Source organism: Aulonocara stuartgranti, assembly GCF_965226115.1.
Source record: "Aulonocara stuartgranti genome assembly, chromosome: 6".
NCBI lineage: Eukaryota > Metazoa > Chordata > Actinopteri > Cichliformes > Cichlidae > Aulonocara > Aulonocara stuartgranti.
Window position 1 is genome coordinate 812,642 of NC_138944.1, and position 19,859 is coordinate 832,500.

Sequence of the window (19,859 nt, forward strand, 5' to 3'; positions counted from 1 at the left end):
ATTCTATAACTATAAGTATGTACAGGCTGTAGTAATAACAGATATGATTCAATGCAGAGAGGTCTGTTAACACATAGTGAGTGAAGAAGAAACACCCAGTGCATCATGGGAATCCCCCGGCAGCCTATGTCTATTGCAGCATAACTAAGGGAGGATTCAGGGTCACCTGGTCCAGCCCTAACTATATGCTTTAGCAAAAAGGAAAGTTTGAAGCCTAATCTTGAAAGTAGAGATAGTGTCTGTCTCCTGAATCCAAACTGGAAGCTGGTTCCACAGAAGAGGGGCCTGAAAACTGAAGGCTCTGCCTCCCATTCTACTTTTAAATACTCTAGGAACAACAAGTAGGCCTGCAGAGCGAGAGCAAAGTGCTCTAATAGGGTGATATGGTACTACAAGGTCATTGAGATAAGATGGGGCCTGATTATTTAAGACCTTGTATGTGAGGAGCAGGATTTTGAATTCTGGATTTAACAGGAAGCCAAAACAGGAGAAATCTGCTCTCTTTCTAGTCCCTGTCAGGACTCTTGCTGCAGCATTTTGGATCAGCTGAAGTGGGACATTTTTATTTCATGCCTGGATTCTCTGAGCATGAATGCTGAAGGTGGAGCTGAGGAGTGGAGGGCTCGCTCTGCTGGAAACCCAGAAGAAGAGACGGAGGTGTCTCCTCACCAGGATGTGCTGAGCAGCTCTGCTGTGTCTGCTCTTGGATCAGCCCCCCCTCCCCCGGCTCTCAGCCCCGCCCTTACTGGTAGCCGGGCTGGAGGATCAGCTCACGGCATCGCAGAGACTGCCGACCGGGAGAGGAAACGATGGCGGCGGCTGTGGACCGAGGAGGACTCCGGTGGTCCACCGACACGTCAGCGGGGACCGAGGCTGCCGGGGAGCCAGACGGTCGCGGCCCGGTGCCCATGAACCTTTTCGCTACCTGGGAGATCGACCGGTCCTCCCCGAGCTGCGTGCCCAGGTAAGAGGATCGATGCCCGGGCAGAGAGGAGAGGACGACGGGCTTCTACACAGCACCTGTTTGTTCTGTGTGTGTGTAAATGTTTTCATGTGTGATCAGTAAAGATGCAGCAGGTGCGTTCAGGTGAGTCTGGGGAACTCGAGCCTCTGTGCCTGTAATTACTGATGAATGATGATCTTTATCATTTCCATGAACCTGCTCATGCAGAAGTCCAGACTTGGTTCCTGTTGTTTTAGTTTGTGTTCATTTTTAGTTTCAGTCCAGTCAGAGGTGTTTGTACAGCGTGTGACTGTGGACGCTCACAGGGATCCTGCTGCTGCTGAGAGCTGTTCTGTCTGCAGTTTGTTAAACCTGAATTGGCAGTGTGAGTTTCTCAGAGGTCTGTGGGTGTTTTATGATCGCACACACCCTGGCATTGTGCTGTATACCTTATTATTAAGACTGATGCCCTTCAACCTGCTGATGCGTGCAGGTGAAGCCCGTCCAGTTGTTTTGTCGGTGATGGTTGTAAAACACCGTGTTTGCACAGTAACGTGAAACTCTCCTTTTAAACTGATCAGGTGCAACAGAAGGGAGAGCAGGGCTGTGCCTGCTGTCATTCAGCAGTTCATCCACAGGATGACAGGATGGTTTCAGACTTCCTGACGTCAACTTGAAGTCAGATCAGCTTCAGTGCTTCCTTTATTACTTCCTTTGGCAGAGGAGACACCGGAGCGTCCTTTACACTCTCATAAAGGACGCTCAGATCATGAATCAGATCAATCTCCTGTCGAGTTGATCTGATGTAAACTGTCGGTGGTTCAAAGTGAAGCTGCTCCTCCTCACTGTCCCGCAATGCTCAGGGGTTTCACCTGGTTCTGGCTTATCAGCGGTGTTAAGACCAGAGACACCTGCAAGGTCATGACCTCAGTGATTACATCAGCTTTCAGCAGCCAATTAGAAGTGGACAAAAATTCCTGATGACAGCCGATTAGCGTTCGTTCTCTCTGATCGCCACCTGCCTGTTTCCGGGAAGATTAGCAACATGTTCGTGCAGGGGTTAAGGAAGCCAAGCAGTCAGTGTTAATCCTCTTAAATGTCCTGTTGACTCAGGAAGCAGCAAAGATTAAAGCAAGTCATGCATCACCTCCAAACAGGTGCAAATAATACCTGAAATAATGATTTTAAAGGAAATCTTCTTCATTATCTCGGCAGATATTAAACTCCGCGGTCTCATCAGAGTGATCAACACTCCAACACCGACTGAACCCAGATCAGTCAGTGATCACAGTCACTGCAGCCTGGCCTCACTGCTCCGCTGTTCTGAGGTCAGTCTGGAGTAAAGACTTGCGGAGCCTCCATCAAAATTTTCTCCAGATCTCCAGATTCATGAACTGGAGCTTTGTCCTGGAAAACTGACGATGTGGAGCCAAGTGAGAAATTTGTGGGTTAATTCAGAGGTTTTCCCACACAGAGCTGTTTGGTTTAAAACTCATTTCCTGCGTGTTGAACTCGCATAACTATGCATGTGACCAATAAAGGATCTTGAATCTCGAGATGAGAGCGATCGATGTGTTTGTCTTCATGCAGAGCAGCTTTTAAATGATGAACTCTCCTCATCATCACGCTGCTCTGTTACAGTGACCCTCATCGCTGTGCCTGAGTTTAAGCATCTGATCAAAGATAACAGCGCCACCATCAGGTCGGCATGTGAACGTAGAAGGACAAGTAACCTGTTACAGACTGGGGCCTGTGCTGGCGCGTGCCCTCTGTCGAGGCTGACGTTTTTCAGGAGCTGAGAGCGTCACTGTCAGTTTTATGTACAACAGTCGTAGGCTAAAGCTTAACGCACCAAATAAGTGGAAAGTGAGGGTAAAACACACGAAACAAACAAGTCATCCACCCACACAGGCACATTAAAAACAGAAGCTATCCTTCACACAAAGTTTGGATCTATTTTTCACCGCCTACGTGGCAAACAGTGGCCGTGTATCAGATTTGGTGTTACACATCACTGTCTTTGCACGAATGAGAAGGAAATGTGTGAATCTTCGTCCTCAGCAGCAGAGCCAGCCTTCTGTCCTCGGGAGGGCGGATCAGAGCTCAGGTGGCACTGTTAGCAGGATTAGCAGGATTAGCTCCTGCTGGCCGGCGTTGACAGGAAGCTGCAGCCTACAGGACGAGTCCCAGCATGACCTCGCAGTAATGAGGTCTCAGGAGGTCAGCCTCTCACACTCAGCTCCCTCAGGACTCAGCTCTATTAAACACGTCCACCTCACTGCTGAAGGGAAGCTGAGGAGGTTAAACAGGCCCCGCCTCCACGATGCGTCAGGAATACACGACTGGAATATTTGAAGTGATGGATCTCCGGGTCAAACATGGCCAGAGTGTAAAAGAAGGAGATAAATGAAGGTGAGGTGAATCACACGGCTCTGGATGCTCAGTTTAAGATGCTTTTTTGTCCTTCATGATTTTTTTTAGTCAGCAGAGTCACAAATTTATTTCATTCCAGCATAAAAACCTCGATAATCAGCCCCAGAGTGTGATATTTACTGATAATTACTGATATTTTCTGGGGTGTCTGTAGCTCAGGTGGTTGAGCAGGTTGGTGGTTCGATCCCCTGCCAAATTTCCTTGGGCAGCCCCATGTTGCTCTCCGATGCATCCTTGGATGCATTTGAGAGGCTTTCAGCCAAGAACTGATTCTGTTTTCAGTTTGTTTTCTTAGCAAACACACTTTGGCTGCTGCCCCTCTGATGGCTTCTGGACAACGGCAATAAGAAGGGAGGGGCCTTTTGGGGAGCAACAGATTAAGTATGGTAAATGGCCGGTGTTTGTACAGCGCTTTACTAGTCCCTAAGGACCCCAAAGCGCTTCACACATTCAGTCATCCACCCATCCACACACACATTCACACACTGGTGATGGCAGCTACATTGTAGCCACAGCCACCCTGGGGCGCACTGACAGAGGCGAAATAAAAAAACTTGTGTTGGAAACCATCTAAAGCTTTAGCAGCTAATTTAGAAGAAAAAAAACAGACTAGCTTTCATCTCCACGTGGACAGAGAGAGGCGCTGGTGTGACAGACAGGAGGCCGAGCAGGACGGACGTGAGCCAATCAGATGGAGCTGAGGCTGAGAGAGGAGGGAGGGTGGATGTTGGACAAAGGATAATGAAGACAGAGCTGCCAGGCAGGATGAGAAGAGGAAGACCTCAGAGGAGGTTCATGGATGTAGTGAAGACCAACATGCAGACGGTTGGCAAGAGGAATTGCTTGTGATTGTCTTCAAACTGCTTGCCCGTAATAATCTGCTGAAACTTTAGTTGCTGAGTTTCCACCGACTTTGAAGCTGGAGTAAGTTTAGCTGCAGGTGCTGATCAGACTTGTGCTGTGATCTCGTCTGTAGGCTGTCAGTCTGTTCACACCTGCTGCTGTTTGTGTTGACAGTGAAGCTGCTTCCTGTTTGCTGTGCTCTGCAGGCTCTGCATTCTGACCGTGAAGAAGCTGAAGGTTCTGAGGGAGCTGGACAGAGAGCTCAGCTCCGTCATCATCGCTGTAAAAATCCAGGTGAGATTCTGGCAGTCGCCGGCCTGACACTCACCTGTGCTGTCGATCTGACCCTGGATCTGTGTCTCAGGGCTCTAAGCGGACGTTGAGATCCAACGAGTACCTTCCTCCTCCCGACGGCCTCATGGAAACAGACCTGGAGCTCACCTTCTCCCTGCAGGTTGCACATTTAACAAAAATTCCCTTCTCAGCATGAAGAACCACACAGATCGCACACTGCCCCCTGTCTCTGATGTAAAATTGTGTGTGTATGCAGTATCTTCACTTCCTGAAGCGAGATGTGAACCGTCTGCATGTGATGTTGCAGAGGAGGAAGAGGTACAAGAACCGAACCATCCTGGGCTACAAAACCCTCGCAGTGGGTGTTGTCAACATGGCCGAGGTACGACAGGAAGCTCTGCTGCATCGGGAACTCTCGCCACAGCGTGTAGCACGTTTAGCTCAAAGATCTCCCCGTCAGCAAAATTACACCACAAGATTTTGTTTCTCCAGCAGCCGTCGTCAGATCTGTGAGATGGGACGGAAAAGTTTAAAAATGTGTGTGTGTCCCAGGTGATGCAGCGTCCAACAGATGGTGCCCACATACTCGGTCTCCATAGCAACCTGAAGGATGCTTCTGTGCGTGCGGCGGAACTGAGCGTTCATACTCTCTGCAGCCATCCAATAGAAATAGAGGACACAACTGGTCACCATGGCAACAAGGGCAAGGCCTCAGGTAGGAGGACAGAGAGTCTGACCATCCCTGCATCAGGTACTTGTTATAAACTGGCTACTGATTGGTCAGACATAGAGTAATAGAGTACATGTAAAGGCACAACACACACATTTTTGTTTTCATATCTTAGTGAGGACACCTAGCTGACACAATGTTTTCCCGAGCCCCTCACCCTCACCATCGCCTAACTGTGGCTCGTGGGGACGGGCACTTTGTCCCCATCAGTATTGTAACATCCCAGTTTTCAAATGTACACACACACTCACAGCAGTCTGTGATGATGTCACTGCTGAGAGCTGTGACATCACTCTGTAAATGAAACACACATCAGGTCACCTGTTCACAGAAAATGGCTGCAGGTGTCGCTACTGCCACAAAATGAGCTGTGTGTGTGTGTGTGTGTGTGTGTGTGTGTGTGCGTGTGTGTGTGTGTGTGTGTGCGTGTGTGTGTGTGTGTGTGTGTGTGTGTGTGTGCGTGTGTGTGTGTGTGTGCGTGTGTGTGTGCGTGTGTGTGTGTGTGTGTGTGTGTGTGTGTGTGTGTGCGTGTGTGTGTGTGTGTGTGTGTGTGTGTGCGTGTGTGTGTGCGTGTGTGTGTGTGTGTGTGTGTGTGTGTGTGTGTGCGTGTGTGTGTGTGTGTGTGTGTGTGTGTGTGTGTGTGTGCAAACAGACCGCTCTCCTGATGTGGAGAACTACTGGGAGGACGATGACGACAGCTTCTCCTCTGAACAGGAAGGAAGTGACGACGCAGTCTTGCCTCAGGTGACCTCACCTTTATATCTTATAAAGCAGCTCTGGGTACAGCATGAAGTCAGTTAAACTTCGGGGATATGGATGTGGTTCAGTAACAGAGGCTTTGGTGTTCATGAAATCAACAACAGGTGTACGAGAGGAGCAACAGTGGGTCCACGCTGCTCTCTTTTTCTGATTATTGTATTTTGTGCGCAGGCTATGAAACCACGACTTTCACTTTGAGCATTTGTGGAGGATTTCACTGAAACAAATGCTCGATGAGCCTCTTTTTTCCCCTCAGGACATGTTTGATGATGACGAGGATGTCCGGGGAAAGATTAAGACGTCTCACAGGAAAATGATGCGAACATCCTCGCTGACTCAGGTAAGGACCAATCAGAGCAGCTGATGGTTGAGGGGCCGAAGCTGTCTTTTTCACTTTTCTTCTGTTTTCTGTCATTCAGCAGCCGAACTTTAAGCAGAAGTTTGTGGCTCTGCTAAAGAGATTCAAAGTCAGTGATGAGGTTGGTACTCACCTTCATTACCTTCAAACTCCATCTGGAGGAACTTCAGGTAGAGCTGTTTATTTTAAACTGGTGTCCCGGTGACAGTCGCCCGTTCTGGTTAGAACTTTGTAGGAACAGTTAAGTTGTGCAGGGTTTCTGGTTTGGTGTCCTCAGGATCAGCTCTCTGCTTCCTTGGACCTCTGGGACTTCATCAGAACTGCTGTCAGCGTCCTTGTACTGGTTCTTCTTGACGTTTCCAGCTCGATATTTTGTCAGAAAATCCTTCAGTAACAATACTGAGTGAAGAACCCAGGATCAGAGTTGAAAAAGACTTTTTATTGTCGACTGAGTAACTGAATCAAACACAGCTTTGCTGCTGACATCAGTGAAAATAAAACCATAACCTGGTTTGTAGGACATGAGTTGTAAAAAGTAGGACCTCTGTTTCGTGACCCCAATTGGCTCGTTTCCTGCAGGTTCTGGACTCGGACCCCGTGGGTCAGAGTCAGGAGGCCGAGGAGAACCTGGACCTCCTGTACGACAGCCTGGAAGTTTACAACCCGAGCGACAGCGGCCCTGAGCTGGACGACAACGACAGCATCCAGAGCACTCCCAAACCCAAGCTCAGGTGAGCCTGAAACACACCTGTCTGCGTTCACAGCTCGTCAAGCTGGACAGGAAGTTTGACCTCCAGTCAAAATGTTAGTCAAACATATTTGTGTGTTTTTAGTGTCCCATCGCAATTCTGAGTCTATCTGAGGTGTGAGGTGGTGACTATGCTGGCTGTTTTCCACCCGCAGGCCGTTCTTCGAGGACGTCTCTCAGTCGAGCTCTCAGACTGAGATCGGGAGTCAGCAGAGAGAACGGACTGCAGCCGTGAGTGAAACACAGCATCATCATGTGAACATCCAGAACCTGAAGCTCCTGTCAGGAGACATCGGTGTATGATGGATGCAGCTTTAGAAGCTGTGTCGCCCCCTGCAGATCAAGCTGTGTAACTGCATCCTGCTGTTGTTACACAGGCGGCAGATCTACGAGGAGACTCTGAGGAGGTGAAAGGAGAGGAGACCGGGCCGAGGGTGAATCTGAAACACACACACACAAAGACACACACACTTGTTCTTTATATTGTAAGGTAGAGCCTACGATAATCCATGCAGAGAAAAACCCATCAATCATATGACCCCCTATGAGCAAGTACGGAGCCCTGCAAGGGACATGGCAGGAAAAAAATGAAGGTAAACTTTTGCAAAACTTTTGCGAGATCTCGCAAAACATCAAACTGGTGGGTAACAGACGTCTCCGAAAACGTCGGAGCACTTTTGCAAATATGTGGTGTCTTGATAAAGCGAGCAGATATTTGAAGTTTACACAGCTGCATTCTCGCCTGAAAATATGCTACACATTTATTTTGTGACCATTTGTGAGTGATAATAGTAATATTTAAACTAAGTAGCTGCTGCCATTGTTGGGAACTGGAATTGACTGGGCCGCGCTATGAATTCTGGGATAGGTGACGAGCCAGGCGACGAAGGCAGTCCCAATTCGAAGGCTGCTCCAAATGCATCCTTCGTGGCCCAACCTATCCTTTCCAACAATGGCAGCAGCTACTTAGTTTTAATATTACTCTTATCACTCACAAATGGTCACAAAATAAACTTGTAAGATATTTTCGGGCTGTGTAAACTTCAAATATCTGTCTATATTTGCAAAAGTGCTCCGACGTTTTCAGAGACGTCTTACGGGTCTCTGTAAGCAAGCACTTTGGTGACATTGGGGAGGAAAAACTCCCTTTTAACAGGAAGAAACCTCCAGCAGAACCAGGCTCAGGGAGGGGCGGGGCCATCTGCTGTGATTGGTTGGGATGAGAGAAGGAAGACAGGATAAAGACATGCTGTGGAAGAGAGACTGAGATTAATAATAATTGGAAATAAATGATCTGAATTTCAGGAGCGGGGCCACGCCTCCAAACACGCCCCTTCCAGTTCTTGTCTATATACACATCCCCAGCTCTACAACTTGTCCGTTCTTGTTTTCGTGGAAACACCTTTCGAGAAAGTCTTTAACACAGCTTATCTTACACGAGTAACATAATCTTACTCACCCTTCCATTTGCTTACAATCGCGTCCGTCAGCACCTCAGATGAAGGACTACACAGCTCTGCTTCATCGGTTTCCCTCCCAGCAATCCAAGAAACGCAAACACTCTGAATGTCATGGCGGCGCTTCAAAGAGACCAAATGCTGCTCTGGAAAACCTTCTAGCATTTTTCTTGCCAGCCAATAATCCGGTCTGCTACGTCGATCCATCTCCTTTTATCTGAACTCCGTCGTGCACAAAATTCCTCAAGGCATCCCTTCACTTCTCATGTGCTTTCACATGATGCTAGTGATTCAAGATTCAACCTTCTTTACTAACCACATGTACTTGTATAACTATGCATGTGACGAATAAAGAATCTTGAGTCTTGAATCACTAGCATCATTTAAACCCTCCCCCCTTGACACAGAATTCAAAACAACTCTCCAAGCGAAGGCTTTCAGTTCAACCAGCCCTTCCAAGACTGCTCACCATCACCTCTCTTTGTTTCAGAAATCAACACAGTCGTTATCGCTACCTTACCCAAAGTAAATTAATCAGCCGAGCACCCCCTCTCCATCTTCTACTCCAAGACGAGCTCACGTAAGAGTTTACGAGCCATCAAGCCGTTAACTCAAGTAATGAGCTCTGACAGTGACAACATGTGTCCTACATATTTGTTTAATATGTGCGTTGAAGGACATGTCCTGGTCAAAAATGACTCCAAGGTTCCTCACAGCGTTACTGGAGGCCAAGGTAATGCCATCCAGAGTAAGAATCTGCTTAGATACCATATTTCTAAGCTTTTCAGGGCCGAGTACAATAACCTCAGTTTGATCTGAATGAAGAAGCAGAAAGTTAGCGGCCATCCAGGTCTTTATGTCTTTAAGACATTCCTGCAGTTTAACTCATTGGTGTGTGTTATCTGGCTTCATGGACAGATAAAGTTCTTCTTCTTGTTTTCCACAGAAACCGGAAGATGATGTTGCCATGGGAACAGACACAGGCCCAGCTGCCAAACTATGTAAAACAGAGTCTCAGACACACATGTCACCAAGGTATACACACACACACACGTAATGTTTGAGCTCCTACAGGTATGAACAGCTGTGTAAAAACGCCTCATACACCTGTGTGCTCCTCCTGCAGTAACACGGGAAGTCAGTCGTCTCGCCACACGTGGATCATCGCTATGAAGGACAGACAGAACTCGAGAGGCATGGACCGAACGAGCAGCATCGACAGTGGGACATCGTCTGATTGCAGGATACCTGCTCCACAGGTGAGAAAGCGTCAGTTCCAGGGGTTTAAGCCTCTTTTTATTAGTAGCTAGTCGGATCGATTTTTAGCACCTTCTCAGCCGGGAAAGGTGATCCGAGCAGAGACTAAAATGTGATGTCATCAGCCTGCATGCTACCAATTGCACTTGGTAATATTGCACATCAGGGATACAGGGCGAAAGTTACCATTGTGTATGGGATGTGTGTGTCTGTCTGCACGTGTGTGGTCATCTGTAAAGTCTTTGTTGTAGAGTCTGACAGCTGACGGAAGGAAAGACCTCCGATGTCCATAACTTGGATGTTCGTTCAGTGGTTGCAGTGGGGGATGTTTGTGCCTGTGGAAGTCTACCACCAGCTCCTTGGTTTTACTGGTGTTGATCTGGAGGTAGTTCGGCTGGCACCAGTCCACAAAGTCCTGGGTCAGACCTCTGTATCCTTGTCGTCCCCATCAGTGATGGGCCGCCTGCAGTCGTCAGAGAACTTCTGCAGGAAGCACTGGGTGGAGTTGTGGGAGACGTCCGCAGTGTAGATGGTGAAGAGGAACGGAGCCAGAACCGTTCCCTGTGGGGCCCTGTACTGCAGACGACCCTGTCCGACACACAGGCCTGAGTCCTCACATACTGTGGTCGGTCGGGGAGGTAGTCCAGGATCCATGTGGGAGCTGTGGGACTCTCCCCAGCCTCAGGTTCAGGTTGAAGAGGTGCTCCATCACCCCACACAGGACCTGACAACCCTTGAGCTGAGTACCTGAGTACTGGATTGTAGTGGAAAACCAGTCAATTCCAGTCGAGTGGTGCCCAGTCGATCCACGCAGGCACTAATGGAAAAGGGGCCTTAGTGTCAGCAGGAACATGTTCCACCACCAGGTGTCAGTGTTGCTCCTGTTTTGGTGTTAAAATCACTGATGCTGCATGCCGTCACCTCATTATCTGTGTGTGTGTGCGACGTCACTGTGCCATCCGCCTCCTTTTCATCCATACAGAAAATTGCAGATGTGTACACTGCTCTCAGAAATGTAACACTTTGAAACACGTCAGGTCTCAATGGGAAAGATCGTGCTGGATATCTCTGATGTCGACGAGTAACATGTTAGGAATGAAAGGATGCCGTGTTGTTTGATGGCCTGCAGAGGGTCAGATTCAGGTTCAGGGTCAGAGTGAACTGTCTGTCTTACCTGTATTTCTTTAGCTGGGACCACATCCTGTTGTCACGCCGTTTCTCGTGATAATGGCGGATGGCGTGAGGATGAATTGAGGCTCCGTTTTGGGGCCCTCAGAGGAGACTGGTGTTAGCTTCCGGGCTGGGCAGATGTGCATTTACTAATGAGAAGTGAATGAATTGAAAAAAGGATGTTGGTCGGGCACCAAAACGAGAAAACACAGTTTAAAGTGCAGGGGCGGTCACAGATAGACAGCGAACCAGGAGGGGGGTGTTTGAGGTCTGGCCCCCCTACTGAAATTCAGATAACTTATCTCCAAGTGAAAGATAGACACAGTCGCTGTACCGATTCACGTTTGGGGCCTCAAGTGGGCACTAGAGGAACTGCAGTACTTCATATCTGATACTAAAGACTGGTGCTTGTTTTTAGGTAGCTAGAAAGTCGGTTTTGGATCAGCTGAACCACATCCTGTTCTCTGATGATCAGATACCTGACTCCATTATCCTGATCAACACCACAGACTGGCAGGGACAGGTACGCATCCTTTTTCTGTCTTTCAGGGGTTTGAATCAAGCTGAGTTCAGTTTCTATGATCGTTCAGAGCCCAACGTGTCTTTGTGTCTGCGCTGTCCCTCCTTAGTATCTCTCTGAGGTTCTCTTCGATCAGCCAATCGTCTGCACTGTTTCAACGGCTGATGTTCAGGCCGCCTTCAGCGCCATCATCGGACGCATCCAGAGATTGTAAGAACATCCGTACTTTTATTCTGCACAGACATCAGTGTTTGAATCTGGCTGAGCTCTGAATCCTGTCCTGCATACTTACGTCAAAAAATTCATTTGATTATAAACAAGTTTGCATACATATATGTATGAATATATATTCTCTCTGACCTGAATCCGTTTCTGCAGCTGTAACTGCAACTCGCAGACTCCGCCCACCATGAAGGTGGCAGTGGGAGGAGATCAGAGCTACCTGACCACAGTGCTCTGCTGCTTCGTCGAGCAGCTGGCCAGCAAGACGTCTGATTGGTTGAGCTACATCCGCTTTCTCATCATCCCTATTGGTGCGCCTATCACACACACACACACACACACGAAACATACACACATTTCACTAAATCATTGTCTCAGTTGCGATGAGAGTACCGTCTGGAGACGCCAGTATTTGTTCTATATCTACTGATCATTTGGTTTTTGTATTTGTTCAGCGTAAAAGTTGGGTGAAAATGACATTTTCTTCATTTTTGTTACAAATAATTTAATTGTAACAAGTATTGTGCAGTTGTTAGTTTGCAGATTTATTAAATATATATCATTCAGAAACACTGTCACGGCCCTGAGTGTGACGACTCAGCATTTTGTATTTCTTTATATTATTCGATGTTCTTGTTTATTCTGTTATGTCTTTTGTTGAGGTTTGCCATTTGTTTGGCTTCTGTTCTGTGCTCACACTTCTCTGTGTTCCCTCTGTCTGTGTGGTGTCACTCACCGTCTGCTCGTGAATCTGTTAAGTTCAGTGTCTTGTCGGGTTCTGTGTCTGTGAGTTTCCTGTTTTATTCTGAAGGTCTCTGTCTCATGTGAGTGTTGTCAGCCTTACGTCTGTGTCTCGTCAGCCAAATTTCACCCAATCTACTTATTCATAAACGTGACAATTTGCAGTGTTTTGAAAGGAGCATTGTGTTCCCCTCCTGTATCCCATCCCACGATTACTCCTGTGAGTATTTAAGCCCCGTGTGTTCTTTCCCTGCATCATCCTCTGTCTCCCTGCATCAAGGTTTGCGTTTGCTTAGTTTTCTCAGTTCTGTTTCCGCCACCCTCACCTTTGTTATATGTTCACTCTCCATTACAGTTTTTCTCAGTTGCTTTGGTACTTCATCAAAAAGAAAAGTCAGTTGCTCAAAATAAGTAGTCAATGCTTCAAAAGCAAGTCCCTTAATCAAAACAGATGATATATTCATCAAAAGCAAGTACTTATATCAAAGTGTCAGGGCGTCACAATTACAAGTCATCACACCAGCACCTTTGGTCACAAAATCAAATGGTTTGAACATGTTCTCATTGTGACGGAGTTCTTTGTAGGTGCTTCCCAATGACATGTCAAGTCTGGACAGCATGCACGGCATGTTGAAAACCAGAAATTGTAAAGAAAAATCAAGACACTTCCTCTGCACTCTTGATAATATTTAATTGAAACTGTTCACAGCTTTGTGCAACTGGGGAAATACAGCAAATCAAACATTTTACAGCAAACAAACTCACTTAGACAGTAAACCTTACTGCAGTAGTCATGAAACAAAAAACTGAAAAACAGACACTGCTGCATATCAATCATTGATATCTAGACGCTCCCGTCTGTCTGCCCACATATTTGCATCAACATCGCAGCGAATGTCAGCTCTATCGATGCTGTGATGTCATCACAAGCTGCATCCATAGCTGCTAGCAGGGTCATTTGGGTATGTGGATGCCTGTCATATACCCTCCACCTCCAGGAAGAGAAAAACTCCTCAATTGGATTTAGGAATGGACTGTAAGGAGGAAGAAACTCCATAAGCATCCTGTTGTGTGCTGCAAACCACTGCCTGACTACAGCAGAGTGATGGAAGCTAACATTATCCCAAACCACTACATACATTGTCCGATTGTCACCAGGATCATCCCTTTCATTTTGTGGGATTAGGGCCCGATAAAGAGCGTCCAGAAAAGCCAACAGGTGTTGTGTATTGTATGCACCAATACGAGGAATATGGGTGTGAACGCCATTTTCTGAGATTGCTGCACACATTGTAATATTTCCTCCTCGTTGGCCTGGGACATCAATGGTGGCTCTTTCGTCCACGCCGTCTGCCTTTTGTGAGATTGAATCCAGCTTCGTCAAGATATACAAACGTGTGCAGGGGTTCCCTGGCCTCCAATTCCAGGATACGCTATCCAAAGGATGAGAATAAAAAAGTCTGTAATGGTGCATTTGGCACAACAGATTGTACAGTTTGAACTGTGAATAGGATTACAGTAACATGCATAAATGTAAGTGCAGTACATGGCCTAAACTTTTACAGTAAACAGAGGTACATATGCAAACATGTTTTACCTGTACATACTGGTGACGGAGCTCCTTCACTGTTCCGTTCAAATGGTACTTTGTACAATTGCTTCATGGACATTTCATTCCGTCTGAGGACTCTGTCTATGGTGGGCATTGATATTGACTGAATATTTCCAAAGATGGTGTCATCTTCTACGACAGCTCTTTGTATTTCTCTCAGTCTCAAAGCGTTGTTTGCAGCCACCATTGCACAAATTCTTTCCTCTTGCTGTGGAGTCAAAAGTGGACCTCTTCCACCTCTCCTAGGTTGTCTGGCAGTCCTTTTTGAGATGCAGATGAAAAAACACAAACATAAATAAACGCAAACATGCTTACAGTAATGGTTACAGGACTATCATTCTAAACTCCTTTCTTTACAGCATTACTGTATTGTACCACAGCACACTATGCCACACCAAGTCTGCGCTTCAGTTACAGTACGTCTATATGTAAAGATCTATAAGGTCATGTCCTAATGCAAATCTCCTGTATGACTATGAAAGTGCAGAGCAAATTAGTTTGTGCTGAATAACTACATTACAGTATGCTCACCTGTTTTCCCGACGAAATGTCTGAATAATAGAACTTACAGTAGTTCTCCCAACATTTGGCTGCACCCTTCGACCAGCCTCGGCCATTGTGAGGCCATGGTTTATCACATGACCCACAAGTGTTGCCCTGATTTCGTCAGGAACGTGTCTATGTGGTTGGCCTCTTCTTGCCCGGTTTTGTCCTCGTCCTCCACCGATCCTCACCCCTCTTCCACAAGGCTGACGTTCCATGTTCTGCAGTTTTGTAGATTCAGTATGCACCTCATGCCAATCCTGGTTTACATTATATATATACTTGTAGAGCAGGGGATACTGTAACGCGATTCACCTGTGACTGGGTAGAAGACTGAAGGACCCGTCCCATCCTGGCAACAAACTGTTCCAACTTCTGCAATCTGGTAGAAGGTTCCGCATCTTCCGGGCAAGGACAGAGAGACTCAAGAGGAGCTTCTATCCCCAAGCCATCCGTGCCCTAAACACACACACCCGCCCTCTCACATCATCTATAATTGACTGAGTCAGGACTCTTCCAGACACTAAACCAAGGCACAATGTACATTTCAATTCCTTTAATTTTAAATATGTTTATATTGTCTATCCTGTAAAATAGTCAATGTCTATTCATATTAATGTACAGAATTCACCTGCTTGCTGCTACTACTGCACATTCACCCAGTGTATATACTATATGTATGTATATATATATATAATGTTCTTCCTCTACACCCCCAATTTTTGCACATGTCGAGGAGCGTGTCAGACTACATTTCACTGTGTGTTATACTTGTATAACTATGCATGTGACAAATAAAGAACCTTGAACCTTGAAGAGGCTTTTCATTGGTTGCAAGTAAGAGTAACACACACCAATTTTCATTAGTGTGAGATAAGGTTCACCTGAGAAAAGTAATTTATGGAGATTTTCATGGAAACTCCTTAAAAATAGGGTTTTCAAAATGGGTGTACAAATTGTTTGACAAGATGTTCAACAATTTTGAGTGCACTGACACAAGCAATGAAATGAAGACTATTAGTTGTAAGGACAATGACTATTCAGCCGGTACAAGTATAAATAATTGTGACATTCATGATAAAAGCAAGGAGATGGCACGGTGGTTAGCACTGTTGCCGCACAGCAAGAAGGTCCTGAGTTCAATTCCAACATCAGGCCGGGGTCTTTCTGTGTGGAGTTTGCATGTTCTCCCCGTGTTTGCGTGGGTTCTCTCCGGGTACTCCGGCTTCCTCCCACCGTCCAAAGACATGCAGCTTGCGAGGATAGGTTAATTGGATAATCCAAATTGCCACTAGGTGTGAATCTGAGTGTGAATGGTTGTTTGTCTCTGTGTGTTGGCCCTGCGACAGACTGGCGACCTGTCCAGGGTGTACCCCGCCTCTCGCCCTATGACAGCTGGGATAGGCTCCAGCGCCCCCCGCGACCCTGAAAAGGATAAGCGGAAGCGAATGGATGGATGGATGATAAAAGCAAGGAGATAGTGATGAATAGCAAGTCAAAAGTGACCATTCTTTAGATATTTGTACTTACTCAACTGCTTCATGTCCAAAGGCATTTGCCTTGAACATGAAACCGCCACAAGGTTGTGCCAAAACGACTACATGTTGTGGAGGTTGAACTAACTATTGTGCAAAGTTTAATTCTGTTATGAGAAATGCACCAAAGCAACTGAGAAAAACTGTAATAAAGCTCCTTCATATCAGTAGTGCCTGAGTCTTGGGTTTGCCCTGCTAACCATGACAAATACACCATTCTTTAACAATGTGAAGTTTTTATTACTGTGTGCTCAAATGTGGGACTTATATTTATTTATCTTAGCTGTCATGGTTTTGACTGGCACGTATTTTAGATGCTCCAGAGCAGTCAGTGTTTCCAGGAAGTGTGCTCCTCTTACTGTGAATGTGCCAAAGTAATCAGTGTTCACCAAACTGCTTTAAAACAAAGAAATGGTTTCTCTTTATCCACAGTAACATCTCTATGTGGAGAAAACAGAGAGAAGTGAACCATTATTTCTATAATAATGTTTTGAGTCTTAATGTGACGGTTTAAAAGCAGTTGCTTGGACAGGTGAAGTCACAGACGATTTAATAAAGCAGCTCCTCAAAGCCTTTTTACATCTCATTGGACTCACGGCTCCTTCGTCCTGTTCATTCAGGTGTTCAGAAAATATCTTCTGAAAGCACACAGTGCATGCAGCAGTGAATACAGACACAGAGATTGTTCATAAAGGATCCCCTCGCAGGAGTTGATAGAGACAAAAATATGCAAATCACTTTGGAAGAACTGACCTTTAAATCCAAAAAGCCAATCCTGTAAGTCACAGTGCTGGGACCAGTATATTTCTATCATTTATGTGAGGCTAATAAAAGCTTGCATTTATTTTAGAGATGAAAGCCATTCATCCAAAACCAGAGCTGCTGTTTGATGAGCTTCCATATTACAGGTTTATACGTGACTGTAACATCCTGGAGGAAATACAATTATTGCTTGTGTAACTCGATGCGTTTCTTTCACAACCTACAGACGTGTTAGGACAGGGAGCTGCTGTCGATGATGCATCAACCCAGGTCAAAACATCTGGACACAAACATGTGGAGTCACGATGACTAATGTCCCAAATACACAGTACAAAACTCTCAGTTTGACACACAATCCGGTCGTTAAGTGATGACGTGATGAATCCTACTTCCGGGCCTAAAGTAGTCTGCGTTTAATATGGCTTTTGTGTTGTTAACATGTTTAATGTTTTGTATTTTCTTCTATTTAATCTCAAAAAGCTCCTAAAACAGTCAGTGATCCCTGTTGACCTCCCTCGGCTTTTATTACCGCTAATCATTTATTTAAGCTCAGTTTTTAAACCCTTAGGATGTAACTACAGCCCAGCCCATGCAGCAGTATATGAATGACTAACCTCGTATTGTGGATGGATTATCTCAGTTGTTCTCCTGGCTGAAGTTTGGTCCGTTTACAGCATCCTGCCATGCGATTACATTTGTTCCTGACCACCGAGAACACTCACGTTAACTTTTATCGAGTGGAAAAAAAGTTAGCTTGTTTATATTATGCTAACATAGCTGTGTCGCTAGCGGTCACGTAGCACATCATTATATACCAGCTAGCCAAACTTCAGTAACCCTACAAACGTCACTGCTGTTTAGTTTTCTGTCTTCATTTATGTTGGAAGTGATAACAGAGCTGTACGTTTTAATTTGTTTCCAAAACCCCGCAGTCAGGACATGCTATATTGTATTTAGATAGAAGCTAGCGAGCTAACTCCCTGCTAACTTCTAACTCCGTTAAATGTCATAAATTCCGTTTTCATGGATGCCTGGATGTTAAACTCAGTTGTTACACCTGGTAGAGCAGAACGCTGATCATTTTATTAAAGATGAAAGACTTTAGACAGTTTTTCAACTCTCAGTAATGCCACAGTGATGTTTGATATATGGACCTGCAGCGGAGTTTAGACCCAGACACGGCTAGTGACGTCAGACTGAACAACCGGATACCAGACAAAGGATGTTCTGGTGTTCCAGCCTGAAACCCCTGCACAGGCATCTCTGCTGATAGCTGCATGCGTGCTGCATGGTCCTGGACGCCTGTTCAGAGTGTCTGGCAGAGGATATGTCAAGACCTAAGTCCAAAGAGGAGACTTGACTCCGACTCGGACCGTCCCGTCTCGTTCCTTTTCTGTGTGTCTGTTGTCGATTGAGTGGATGACCGGTCACAGCATGCAGATGGTGCTGTGGGGTGTTGTCATTGTGGGCCCTGGATCCACTATTCCCCGCCGTGGTGGGCTGTGGGGAATAGGGGTGCTGGTCTTATCCCAGTGCAGGTGCAGCAGTTGGTGACCCAGTGCACTTTTCTACTTGTGCTCTAACCCTTTCTTACATTCTGTTTCCTTTTTTTCATTTTCACCACCATTCATTCATTCACTCTCCATCTCTCTATGTTTATACTTGATAAAAAATTGTATTGAAATCAGAGACATTTGATCAGAAAGTGTTTTAAATTTGTCAGGTTACAGATGGAGTGACCTACATTCCTTCTTTTGACCAATGACCCCGACATGGATCAGTGAGCAGGTGCTTCATGTGTTGAGTTTTGGGTAAAGACCTAAAGCTTCTTACATCCTTTCCCCTGACACAGTGAGAACTTTACTCGTACCAGCTGCGTTTCCAGTAGCTGCTGGTGAAAGCTTAAAGATCCACAGCTCTCTTTAGATCTGAGTAGAGCTCCTTAAAGCTATGTAGAGTTCATGTGAGGCAGCTCATTAGGCTGGTGGACAGCATGTTTTGGCTCATGAACCTTCCTCTAATGCGTTTCTCTGCAGGAGTCCACCCGCTGGCCAAGTACCTGTCTTCCCTGGATGGGAAGTTCAGCGGTTTGTTCATGGATGCCGGCTGGAGGGAGCTGTTTGGACGCCCGGAGCCGCCTCCTCTCGGTAGGTTTCCTCACAATTATTGCAGCCTGACATCTTAGCAGCAGTTTAATGAGCTGGTTTCAGTAAAACAAGCATTTATATGAGATGAGACTCTGTCGTTTGGCCTCTTCTTTGTGTCATTTACTGGTTGAAGCATGCTGCTCTGGCTGAGAGTAGCTCTGTCTCTTCAAACGCACAAACACAAATCCAACCTCTCCAAGTGTTTTTTGGACCCAGGATAAAAACCACAGGATGTGATGTGGTTTGTTTCTGACAGATCCTGTGGGTGTAGCCAGTCGGGTTTCTCAGTATTTGGCCGGAGCGGCTGTTTCTCACCTGTGTCCGATCTCCGAGGCCATGCTGACCTGCAAACACAAGAGGTATGTTCCCCTCAGCATCAGGATCTGACTGGAGAGTAGGGAATGCTTATCAAACACTTCAGTCACTTCCTCTTTGTGTTTGTTGCACAAATATAGTTTTTCTCCTTTGCTGTAAACCTCCACCACTCAAGTTCTGACCCCTGTAATGGTTCTGCCTTCGGTCTGCTTTCGATTGCTGGACACTTGGTGCCACTGAGCAAAGCCGTGTTGAAGGAAAGCGCCGCAGCACAGCTGGTACTTTGTCGCTCTGAACCCGTTTATTTGTGGTTAAAATCCTCCCAGCTGTTCAGAACAATGCGTCCCAAGCAGAAGCCACGCCATGCTGGCGGTAGAATTCAGCGTGTACCAGTGTAATAATGTTTTTCTGACAGAGCGCGATGATAACTAAATAAAAACTTGCAGTATTGCATTATTGTACATAGGTTT

General features: G+C 46.2%; 1 protein-coding gene across 3 annotated transcripts in view; it reads left to right on the forward strand.

Moving 5' to 3' along the window:
- Positions 1-96: 96 nt before the first annotated feature.
- Positions 97-19,859, forward strand: part of LOC309707964 (phosphofurin acidic cluster sorting protein 1-like) — a 25,904-nt gene continuing 6,141 nt past the window's right edge. The window contains exons 1-18 of one of the 3 annotated variants that reach the window (XM_082535604.1): positions 97-964; positions 4,426-4,513; positions 4,584-4,673; positions 4,770-4,895; positions 5,066-5,228; positions 5,896-5,987; positions 6,259-6,342; positions 6,422-6,481; positions 6,940-7,091; positions 7,264-7,339; positions 7,486-7,542; positions 9,512-9,600; positions 9,692-9,824; positions 11,411-11,515; positions 11,622-11,722; positions 11,891-12,045; positions 18,964-19,074; positions 19,331-19,433. In XM_082535604.1, coding sequence (XP_082391730.1) covers positions 810-964; positions 4,426-4,513; positions 4,584-4,673; positions 4,770-4,895; positions 5,066-5,228; positions 5,896-5,987; positions 6,259-6,342; positions 6,422-6,481; positions 6,940-7,091; positions 7,264-7,339; positions 7,486-7,542; positions 9,512-9,600; positions 9,692-9,824; positions 11,411-11,515; positions 11,622-11,722; positions 11,891-12,045; positions 18,964-19,074; positions 19,331-19,433 — 1,940 coding nt within the window. In that variant the 5' untranslated portion in view covers positions 97-809. Of the gene's footprint in view, positions 965-4,393; positions 4,514-4,583; positions 4,674-4,769; positions 4,896-5,065; positions 5,229-5,895; positions 5,988-6,258; positions 6,343-6,421; positions 6,482-6,939; positions 7,092-7,263; positions 7,340-7,485; positions 7,543-9,511; positions 9,601-9,691; positions 9,825-11,410; positions 11,516-11,621; positions 11,723-11,890; positions 12,046-18,963; positions 19,075-19,330; positions 19,434-19,859 lie in introns of all 3 variants that reach the window. The other 2 variants (XM_082535605.1, XM_082535606.1) reach the window with 2 other exon arrangements.